The sequence below is a fragment of the Vigna angularis genome, chromosome 9 (assembly GCF_016808095.1).
Source record: "Vigna angularis cultivar LongXiaoDou No.4 chromosome 9, ASM1680809v1, whole genome shotgun sequence".
In the NCBI taxonomy this organism is placed as follows: Eukaryota; Viridiplantae; Streptophyta; class Magnoliopsida; order Fabales; family Fabaceae; genus Vigna; species Vigna angularis.
Window position 1 is genome coordinate 15,649,842 of NC_068978.1, and position 12,315 is coordinate 15,662,156.

Consider the following 12,315-nt stretch of genomic DNA (forward strand, 5'->3'; position numbering starts at 1 on the left):
TAAACGAGGAGGATGTAAATATACATGACAAATATCTCATATTCGTTAAAAGGATGTTAGTTTCGATTTGTTTACGAAAAAGTTTAATTATTGTTAAATTAAATGTATAATAATTACAAAAAATGAAATAAGACAAAAAGGACATTTTAATAAAATCTGGTTTATTTCAAGAAAAATAATAAATTAATTATCACCCTGAACCCAATCAGGTCAATTTTCTTGTCAGAATTGGTGATTTATATTTTAGTTTTGTTCTTTTTTGTTGCCATGTTTAGTGTTGAGTGAAGGAATGGTGTTTAAGGGGAAAAAAATAAGTGTAGAGAGGAGAAAGGGCAGAGACAATGCAAATTTTCATATCAAGATCCCCAGTATAAGCAACCTTTGCACTATCTACAAAAGAACATCTTCTCATGGAAAGAAATAGAAATATGGAAGAACCGTACCTTAATCTCCTATACAATTGTGTTGAATCACCCTAAAACTGATCAAAGCAACAAACAAAATATAATAAAAATGAGCATTATAGACAGTCAATATCCTTCAACATCAGCTCTCCTACACATTGAGGATTGACTTCCGGCTTTCCGGCCTAACATGGTCGTCCATGGAGAAAGTGGAGGAACAAGCGCCAAGAGGAAGATGCAGTGTGGGCACAGCACACCATCTTGGAGATGAAACAGATGGTCTGGTAACTGGTGCTGTTGAGGGAGAGAAACTCAGTGTCGGAGTAAGACATTTGACACCATTAAGACTCGGTGATCTTGACATTTGTTTTGCTGGCTCTTGCAGTGGGAACCAACATGAGTACTTCATATCTTGAACCACTTTGAGATGCTCAACAATGGTTCTCATGGGGGGTCTTTCTGATGGCTCCTTTTGGAGGCATCTTTGTGCAATGTCAGCTACTGCTCTTGCTGCCTTGGGAGGATATCGACCTTTAAGTTGAGGATCCATAATCAACGACAGTCGAAAATCATCGGCCAGGAAAGGCCGGCTCCACTTCACCAAGTTCCTCTCTTCCTTGGGGTGATGACTATCCACATTCTTTCTGCCAGTAAGTAGCTCCAAAAGAATAATTCCAAAACCCCAAACATAGCTCTTTGGAGTAAGAATTCCTCTTTCCAGTGTCTCCACAGACAGGTTTCCAACAGCCTGTACAATAATAAATTCAAGAACCAAATGAATGAGGACAAAACTTATGGAATACTGTTACATGTCAAAAAAGAAGATTCAAAGCGAGAAAATGTCAGATGAATAGTTCACGATTTATAATAATACACATACAGCATTTTATAGAGTAAATGAACTTACACATGTACTGCTGGAAATCTCTTCCTCAGGAATTCGTCCCACACAACCATACCCAGAAAGTTTTGCACTGAAATCTTTGTCAATCTGTATGTTGGCTGCCGAAAATTCATTATACATTGCCTACAATTAATTCACAGAGGTTCGTCAGCAGAGATATTAATGTACAAGGAACATAGAAAAATATTTTCTCATAATATAATTGTACTCCAATATTAAGAAATAGCTCGAGTCCAACAGCATTTAATGTGGTCTAAAAGCCACAAAGTAAAGAAGGGAGAAAAACAGTGCAGACATGAGCACGGAAGGCTGCTTCAGTTTTGAATATAAGACATACACTTTACACCCACTTAAGCAAAAACAGAAAATTTATTACCTGGAAAGGCCCTTCTTCATGCAAGAAAGTAAGACCTTGTGCAGCGCATATGGCAACTTTCATTCGTGAGTTCCAATCAATTGAATGGCCATCAGATCTTCCAAACAACTGTTGGTCCAAGCTTCCATGGTATAGCCTCTCATAAACCAACATCCTTGGTTCAGAACCATCACGGGCATGAAATCCTAGCAATTTACAGAGGTTTGGATGTTGCAAAGATGCAAGGGTATTGACATCATTTATGAATTCCTTCAATCCCTGCAAGATACATTACAGTCACATAGACCATGTCAGAAAGTTCTCAGCTGCTTTCAAACTTTTGTCTTGGGCCAAAATTCATAAACCTCTCGATGCAATACTAACAATAATTCATATTTACGTTTGGAACAGTAAAAGGGAAATTTTTTACAACTTTCCTCGTTTGATTTCAAAATGGTTTGAAAACATTCAAATGTGCTGTGAGAAGTAACAGAGGAAGAAGGACAGCAAGAAGAACAAGGTTTAGAACCAGATGACAGCAGTTGACAAACCTAAACTCTTTCATGCCCCTCTTAAAATGGTTTCCAAAAGGCATAACAATCTTCTGTGACTCTAGCCATTTTAAGATAAGACCTCGTTACTTCTCTATATATAGAAACAGAAGCATCATATATAATTGATGATAAAACATCATTGTACTAGGCATGAGGATACCATCAAGAGATGAGAGTAATAATGCAGAATGAAGAAAAGTACCTGTGTTGATGAATGAAGGCGAGTGACAGTGGCTTCAAACTTCTTTGCACTTGAAGCATCATCACCAAATGAAGCGCTATATATGGTAGAAGAAAGACATTCAGACATGCATCGATCTGAAGAGAAGTTGTGACAAGCAGCAGAAATCTCCTCAAACGGTAAGTTTCTAAGCAACCCGGTAGGTGGAAGAGGCAAAGGTCCGCAGACATATACAGGAGCAGTAGCCATTCCCAACTTAGTGCTGATCTTAGCCTTCAATGCAGCACCACCACCTTGACGAGATGGAAGAGGCAAAGGTTGTGAATTAGTTGAACAATGATCCTTCACCAATCCAACTCGGTGTTTTGACTCTTCTTGTTCCTCATACTCAACCGAGGCCAAAGCATCCTGTTCTGCAACATCAGGACCATACACAGAACCACTACCTATTCCTGACTTAAAGCTTCCAGTAGCTTTCAATTCACCACCACCCTGGTGTGAAGGAAGTGGTAAAGGTAGTGGATTAGATGAATGCTGCCCCTTCAGTGATCCAACATTGTATCTTGATTCCTCTTGATCCTCGAACTCGACTGTGGTAAGAGTGTTTTGTGTGGCCACATCAAGAGCTGATGGAGCAGATAATGTCCGTGTTCTGGGATTGGTAACTTTATTAATGGGGTGAGTGGATTTCACTCTATTCCTAAAACTAGAAGGTGCAGAATGCAGGGAACGAGTATGAATTTGAGGTTCAGGAAGTACTGTAGGAACATGTTCAATATGGCTCACACATTTTGTGTATCGGATTTTATTGATCTTTTCCTTCTTGTATTTCAGAACAGTGAAACACCCCATCTTCTGTACAGAATTCAGTTGTTGAATAAAATTGCCTTTGCTGCAAAAGAAAAGGCCTAAACAAAGTTAATAGAACCTCAATGGTATCATAGAATTTCCACATAAAGAGCTACCTTCAATTTCAAAATAGATCCAAGAAGAAATGTCTATTTAGATTTGTTTTTCATTTTATTTAGATTCTCTAGTGATCACACAACTTGAAACAATGAAATGAATACAAACAGCAATCTCCCATTTCCCCACATTTTCATTTCCATTTTTCTTTTCCCCCATCTCAGTTCTCATCAATCTCATTCTTTGCTCTCAGAGACCATTATTACTGGTCAATGATTGCAGATAAAATGCAAACGTACAGCAGTAGACATCATAAGAATGGATGAACTGGTCCCCAAACAAATCTCCTGTGCTGTACATGCTTGTGTTGCGTCAAGCACACTCCCAAAACAGAGCAATTAATCACTTCATTTTTCCTATGTCATTGGTCAATCTTCACAGTAAATATCATAAATGCTTTGTTGCTAATAAACCAAACTACTCTGTTATATGGAGTTATAAACTCCATGCACCCAATTATTCTCAGAAAATTGCAAGATACCCACAAATGCTCACTCATTCTACTACAGGAAAATCAATCCAGATCCATAACACGAAACAAATCTCAAAAACAACTTCCACAGATTTCAAAACAACTTTCATGGCCCTGAGATTTCAACCCCAATAGAAATAGCCAAAAACAAACCCCACCCCACCCCAGGAAAAACAAAGAAAAGGCAAGGATTCCATGATTCAACTAAAAAACTAAAGAAAAACTGCTAATGAATCAAACAAAAACACAATCAAAGCAATGCTTTTAAGATTAAAAGGGAAAAAAAAGTGACCTACCAAGAAAGTTTGAAACACAAGAGGATTCAAATCATGAGAATATAGAAAACGAAAAGGAGGGAAGTTGAGAGAGGTATGAGATAGAAGCTCATGCAACTCAGAGTGAAACTAAAAATGGGTAGAAGATGTGGTTGTGCTTGGACCACGAAGAAAGGCTTATGAAGTCAAAGAATGTGAGCAGAACGGAAAAGCTGAGTGGTGGGAAGTGATGTTTCTTTGAAAATGAAGAGTATGTATGTGGAAATTTGGAATGGTAAAAAACAGAGAATTGGTCTCAAACTGGTGGGGAAATCAATGAGTGGTCAAAATGAAAGTGTTCAATTCTATGACCCTTTTTTTATGGAATTAATTCAACACAAATCTTCATTCACATGACACTTTCTAATATCTTCTCAACACATTTTTTCTTTTACTGTCTATTAAAATTCATAATCATAACAGATTTCTCTAATGGTCACTTTTTTTTTAATAATTTTAACTAAATATAATGATTCTGATATATACATTTTTTAAATAATTTTTTTATCTTCTTTTTATTGTATTATACATCCTATAACCTAATAAACTTTTTTTTTCAAAATGCATATGAGGTATATTTTACTTTAACTAATGATAGAATTTGCATAAGAAAGAATGTGTTGAGAAACTGAAAAATAATTTACTTTAATAATATTTTATTATTTTTACAGCTCCCGTAATTTTTGAGGAATTCAATATAATTTTGTTGGAAATATTTTCAGAAATATAAAAAAACATTTTATTTTTATTTTGATTTAATTATAATTTAAATAAATCTCATTGAAGAATTTCTTAATTCTATTAGTAAATTTATGTTTTTTACTCTAATAAAACTGTTTTTTATTCGTAGAACCTTTTTTAATTGAAGATGTTAAACCCGTCAGATAGAATCTTTTTAATGCTATATCTATTCTAGATTTGGATTTTTCAAAAGAATCTCATTAAAAGAACTACAACTATTTATGTTGGAATATACATATATATACATACATATATATATATATATATATATATATATATATATATATACATATATACATATATATATATATATAATTTTAATAACGCAAAAGGACAAAAGATTGGTCTTACTGGACGCTATATTATATCAAAGATATTTTATCACAATTTGAGAGAAAAAAAATTTTAAAAATTTTAAATAATAGTTATTTTTAAATATAAAATCGCATAATTGAATTTAATTTTAATATCTAGACGTAGTTATTTGATGAATAAACTCATATATATATATATATATATATATATATAATTTTTATAATAAATTTTTATAAACAAAGTTATGATATTGAGTGATTAATATATTTTTTACTTTCACCTAAATATCTTATAGTTTAATTTTATTGTCAAACATCTCCTACTTCTAATTAATTAAAGAAAAAATAACTATAATTATCACATCACGTTAGATAAAAATCAAAAAACAAAATGCTTAAATAAAAATAAATTTTATTTTAATTATTTAAGAAAATAAAAACATTCAACAAAGACTCGTTTGAAAATATTCGATGTTACATAAGTTATTTAAACATGTAATATAATAATACTGTAAAACTCCCTTATATTTTTTTAATTTTGTTGTTACATGGCGTTCTATATTTAATATTAGATATATGATAAAAAAAAATGTAGCTGCCAAATTTGGTTCCATGCATTGGAAATGTGTTCGAATGGGCGTGACCGTTCGTCAAAGCCGTTTTTAACATTCCACAGATCGAACTTGATTTTAATTTTGACTAATTCTTTTCTTTCGTTTGACCGTGAAGAATGAGTTCAAACTATTTCAATTTATCTTACATTTTCTTCCATTTTTTTTCACACAAATAACACATTCCTAATTTTTTTAATAAATTCAAACTACAAATTATCAAAGTTGGGGTTAAGTAGTAGTAAACTAATAATTTTGAAATTAAAATTATACATAGTGAAATAAATTAAAAATTTTAATTCTCATTCTAGCATCTCTATATTGTGATCTAACATTGATACTCTAACTTGGACCTAATTTTTAGGCATACCTATGTTTCTTTCAATTATATCCCCTAATCCCTAAAAAAACTATAAAAAAAAATAGTATTAAAGATTTGGTTGATGGAATGAGAAACTAGTTTTATCTTTTATCTTTTTAAATGTGTTATTAATGAAAAAAAGTTCTTGTCAATTTCTTTTAAAATTAATCTCCATAAAAAATAATTAATTATTGTTTCTATTTTTCCTTTTTAAATATAACTACATAATTCAAACTCGACCCTTATTTTAAGAAAATTTATTTATATTAATTTTAAAAAAAATGTAACGGAATAGAAAAAAGAGAATTTACTTAAAAGGTAAAAGGGGTAAAATGTGAAAAAGTATTTTTAGTATAAAAAAAAACTGTTTCGTTATTTACAGAATTCGGCATTTCCAACGAAGTGCGTGCACCAGCACAGTCAAAGATTGAAATTTGATTTGATTTCATTAATTAATTAGTTAAATAAAAATAATAAAAAATGATTCCAACTAGACCCGTGAAGGAAGCTTGATCTTTGACTCAAACCACGTGAGAGTTGTGAATTTCTTATTCCACTTTTTTTGGTAGAGAAAGTTGTGAATACCATTTGTTGAATTAGAAAATATTTATTTGTAATTTTTCTCTATTTTAGATTGTGTTCCTAGTTTTGGTCCTTCTTCTATTATTTTAGTTCCATATTTTGGAAATTCTTATTTTAGTTTAAGTTAAATTTCGCAAGTGTTTATTTTTAAATTTTATGTTTTAATTAATTGAAGTATTTGTTTGTTGTATTTTAAATGAATATGTTAGATTCAAGACCTAATTAAATAAAAATAAATAAATGTAGACGAAATTTGAATTGAATTAAAATGTTATTTAAAAAAAATGCAGAAACAAAAATCATAAAAAAATGAAAGAGATATATAGTGAATCAATCATTTACGGGGATTAAAATTACAATTTAACAAAGAAAAAAACTGAGACGGTTTTGGAATAAGTTTTCATGCCATTTTTATCTCAAATTATTCAAAGAAAATTATTTATTGATCTTTGGAATTAATAGATCTAAGGTTATTCATTTTTTTTTGTCTTTAAAACATCTTTATAAATATTCTTACAAAACCGAAAATGTATTTTAAAAAGTTTCCAAATGCTTTTAATCATTAATCTTTAAAATGTTAGTTCTCTTTGAGATAAAAGAGGATTGTATTTATAAAAGATATTTCAATCTCAAATATGTTTTATGTCAATAAGTAATAAATGTGTAATTTGTAACATCCCATTTTAAAAGTATAAAACTATCAAAAATGAAACGTTACATAGATGATAAAAGAACCACTATATAAAACAAACCTTGTTCAAAGAAGAATCTACTTCTGTAGATCTATCTAACAACTCATCTGTTTCTTCCTCCATCTCTAGTTGGAACAACTGAAAAGGTGAATCCCTAAGCTCACACCATTAGGTGATCATCGCAATAGAGAAACAACATACAAAGACATACACAGAAAAGCAAGGGTAAGCTAGATAGAAAACAATACATCATAAATTTAAAGCATTTCATATTAGAATCGTGTATAATTTAATCCAATCAAAACATCTTAACATGCAAAGACCTAAACCGACTGTCCGGACTTAGAATGATTGTCGAGCTATGGCGAGTCGTGCACTCGTGGTGGCCTCTACTACTTTGCAAAACATTGCCAATGGGTTTCACCCTACCACACTCACAAGGTTAGTCCGTTATCACTCACCTTGGATCATACAGGAAGCACCCAAGACTAGGACCTCCTACTACTCCTCACGATATGGATCAATCTTCTCTACGTGAGAGTGAAAGACCATTGGAGTTTCAGGATAACCACCAAGACTGAGCTTCTTGCAATCATTCTAAACTTACACAGGGCACCACCATGTAACCTCTCGGTGAGGATCATGAAATTACGTCCATCAACCATACTTTGAAACCACATACTTTCATTTGTAACATAACTCAGATCATGATCAATCATATAACTTAATACACATTCATACATGCTTCATTTAAATCAACTAAGAATTAAAGAGTAAACTAAAACCTGAACCATTCGCTCAGCGCATCCTCTCGCATAGCGAAACCAGAGATTTCTCGCACAGGGACCCAATCTCGTTGTGCGAATAAACCTCCAGTAGTACCAAACCTCAACCCCTTCGCATACCATCCCAAATCGCTATGCGAAAGTCTAGGCAGTGGCCCAGACCCCCTAAACACTCGCTATGCGCCACCTTTCGCTATTCGAATTAATTTGGTAGTGACCCCAGACCACCTCCAGTCGCTCAGCTAAATGATTTGTTGTGCGAATTGTAACATCCCAAAAAAAATTTGTCCTTTTAAAATTCAAAAACAAAATTAAAATATACAATTACGGTAACACCCCGAACCTCAAGCTCAAATCTATACAAAAGTTTACAACTCAGACTTAACAGTAAAGATAACATTGAATCCTTCTAATACATTCTTCCATCTCTTCCTGCACTTGCACCAGATCACGCGACATTCCTTCATCTGCTCCCGTATAACAAAAACGTTATACGATCATCGCAAAAATATGATTTTTCCAATACATGCACAAATAAGTAAGGGTGAGCTAACATGCAATATATCAATTATAAAATATGCATAAATGCTTTGATATAAACATCATATAATATTTAGGTTAGACATCCCCATACACCAACATACCAAAATTTCCACTAGACACTCATACGGATGATACAATGATGAGCTACTGGACAAAGTTAATCCCCAAACATTCTAACCAGATACTATTTGGACGGACGCTATCTGCCGAACCCTATCTAATGAATACTATTAGGCTGAATCCCATTTGAACGAACGCTAGGTGATCATGTACAATTGAGCCGAACACTAAACTCAGGAAACCATAATGACCGAACACTCTCATAATGAACACTGAGATCAAACACTAGGCCGAACGCTAGAAACCGAACGCCAGATCGAATACTATTTCACGAACGATAAGATTGATCACTTAGGCTCGACACTAGACACCAAACGCTATTAGACCGGATACCATTAGGTCGCACACCAAGAGACCGAATGCTAAATAAGATCAAGCACTTAGACTTCACGCTGAGACAACGCACTCTACTAGAACAATTACTATTATTTCGAACACTATTCAAACGATCGCTCAAAGATCAAATCTCGCGTACCACAGATTAAGTACCATTCGGACGAACACTTAATTGATCACTTTACTGGATTTAACGCTATCTGAGGGTAACCTCATCGAGACCGGATTTTCCCTACGTACGACCACTAATTGTTAACAATCCTTATCTGAGACAAGTGTCATCCAAACCGAGCACTACCTATGAATGATCACTGCCTGAATCATGCATCATCACGACTAATCACTATTTATTAATCGATCGCTACCTCAACGAATATCAAGGCCGGTCACTCCCCATAAATGATTGCAACCTTAGAGCAACATCACCAATAAAGATCATTCTCTAAGAACCATCGCTACGAGACAGAACACTAGAATAAAGGACACTTGAGTCTGGGTTAAACGCCTAGAGTACTCTACTGAACACCTCAGTACTGACCGAACGTAATCGAACTAAACCATAGGGTACCAAATTAAGATCAGACGCTAGCTACCCCAAAACAACTAACATCAAGATCAACCGTTACCTAATAACGCCTGCTACCTGAAAGTAAATAATACCAAGACCGAACGTCACAAATAATAACGCACGCTACTACCTATAGACCCAACAAGTTTTACTTCCCATCTCTCTCGAAGAATTATTCCAAAACCAGCTTTATCTGCACTACCATCTCTCCCGTACCAGTACGATCATCACGGTTGGAAACCACAGCCACAACATGCAAGATGAATAACCAGAAGTATCACATCATAAACCCATTACATATAAACTATAACAATTCCCATGATAAATCGACCCACATGACGATGCAGACTAGTCTTTCATAAACTAATGTCGTTTACTTGTAATTCGTCGTCATAACCTGCTCTCAATAACAGGCGACCCGAGCCGTCTTCCATCGCGACTTCAGACCTATCTCCCCGACTCCTCAAGGACTAACGAGTAAAAACATCGATACTACGCGTAACGATGCACTATACTCAACACGAACCGAAGTCATTGGGCGAGACATTCACCTTCTCGCGTAGAAGAAGGTGACACTCGAATCTCAGTCTCACGCGTGAGACTAGCAAAAATGCTCAAAAGACAGACAAAGTTACAAGTAAATAACATAGTGTATGTACCACCTCCAACAGAATAAACGTGCTCAATCACGAATTTATACATATTCTCAATAATATGTATAAATAAACCAATATTGGATCAAGGAAATAACCAACAATTCTCAATAATTGTTTCAAAATACCCCCACGGGTTCATACATTATTGCCGAACGCTATTTCCAACTCTGATGCTGTATGAACGAACGTTCAGGGATCAATCATCATCAAGGCCGAACGCTGTCGGTGAACACCAAACCTTATTAATCGAGCTCCAAGGACGAACGCTCGAGATCAAGTCTAGTCGTACGTTACCTCTGACGAGTACTTCCTGAGGATTAACATCATCGAGAACGAACGCTCACATTCACAATTAAACCAAGGTCGAACGTCCAAGATCCAAACCGAACACTTAAAGCCGAACGCTCAAGATTGCTACCCAAGAATTCCAAGTTAAGAACGAACGCGTATACTCACTAATATCTCAATACCGAACACTCAATTCAAACACCATTAATCCGGACACGATAAGGACGAACGTTTTGATACTTAGTCGAACCCCTAGGTCACTTGGCCGAACGACATTAAAAGAAGCCTGACCGAACGACATAAATCAGCAGCTAACCGAACGGTGCTTAAATCAAAACTTAACCGAACGCTCAATAGTCACTAATATCCCAAGGTCGATCGCTCAAGATTCAAAACTTAAGAACAAACAACTTAAAAACTGAACGCTCACTTACACCCAAAAACCAAACGCTCACTTATACCCAAAACCAAACGCTCACTTATACCCAAAACTGAACGCTCACTTATACCCAAAACCAAACGTTCAAGATTCAAACCTAAAATTCTATTTTTAAGAACGAACGACTGCAATCACTAATACTCAATACCGAACGCCCAAGATTACTTCTTGTGGATGCCAATTTAGGGACGGACGCTCAAGTTGAAACCTGGATTACAAATTGCTAACGAACGCTCACAATCATTTGGACGAACGTCTAGAATCCTGGCCGAGCGATTAAATCGAATAGTGTTAAATTCACACTTAACCGGACACTATCAATTTAGGTTTCCAACCGAACGGTATAAAGTAAACCTTGACCGAACAACACAAATTAACACCTAACCGAACGGTAGAAATTCATGGTTCAACCTATACTAACGACCGAACGCTAATATCACTATGCAAACCAAGGACGAATGCTAATATCACTATGCAAACCAAGGACGAACGCCAATATCACTATGCAAACCAAGGACGAACGCTAATATCACTATGCAAACCAAGGACGAACGCTAATATCACTATTGCAAACCAAGGACGAACGCTAATATCACTATTGCAAACCAAGGACGAACGCTAATGCTCGCTAGCTTTAAATGACCGAACGTTCCAAAACTGGCTGACCTTAGTCGAGCACTATACGGACGAACGTTCTAAGTTGGCTGATTTGGGCGGACACTCAGAACAATTACCGAACGTTCAGAAATTGGCCGACCACTATTTGGTCGAGCACTGTTGGAACAAACGTCCAATTTTGACTCACCAAAATTGGACGTACGCGCATTCTGCAGAATTCTGCAGAATCGCGCAAATTCCAGAGAAAACCCAGAAACCCCTATCTTCATCCCCTTCTTCCCAAATTTTACCCAGATTTGCAGCAACACAAAAATATCTCAAAAATCAAGGAAATAAATCAAACTCCCCTTACCTCTTGAAGACTTCCTTGCAAATTTTGGGATCTATCTCCTCCCAGACATGCAGATCAAGATCTCCTTGCAACCTCAACAGTTCTTCACTTCCTCTCCCAGATCTTGCTGCAAGGACTCCCCTCTCACCAGATGCCCAACCCAGATCCTCCTCTCAGCCC

The 12,315-nt window shown here is 35.1% G+C and overlaps 1 protein-coding gene across 2 annotated transcripts; it reads right to left on the bottom strand.

Moving 5' to 3' along the window:
* Positions 1–334: 334 nt before the first annotated feature.
* LOC108346929 (serine/threonine-protein kinase PCRK1) lies at positions 335–4,405 on the bottom strand. Of its 2 annotated transcripts, none has more exons than XM_017585998.2 (5): positions 4,133–4,405; positions 2,420–3,290; positions 1,685–1,942; positions 1,312–1,431; positions 335–1,152 (listed from the first exon to the last, which is right to left on the bottom strand). In XM_017585998.2, the coding sequence occupies exons 2-5, from the start codon at positions 3,248–3,250 to the stop codon at positions 556–558; spliced, it is 1,806 nt and encodes a 601-aa protein (XP_017441487.1). In that variant the 5' UTR covers positions 3,251–3,290; positions 4,133–4,405; the 3' UTR covers positions 335–555. The 2 variants fall into 2 exon arrangements, with proteins under 2 accessions (XP_017441487.1, XP_052724872.1); XM_052868912.1 differs by having other exon boundaries at positions 2,420–3,306.
* Between the last annotated feature and the right edge of the window lie 7,910 nt (positions 4,406–12,315).

Bases quoted from the DNA above. Each gene is read 5' to 3' on its own strand.
- LOC108346929 (XM_017585998.2), bottom strand. From the start codon at position 3,250: ATGGGGTGTTTCACTGTTCTGAAATACAAGAAGGAAAAGATCAATAAA. The intron at 1,943-2,419 runs GTACTTTTCTTC...TGTATCTTGCAG, and splicing joins GCCTTCATTCATCAACACAG to GGATTGAAGGAATTCATAAA. The intron at 1,432-1,684 runs GTAATAAATTTT...AATTAATTGTAG, and splicing joins ATGAAGAAGGGCCTTTCCAG to GCAATGTATAATGAATTTTC.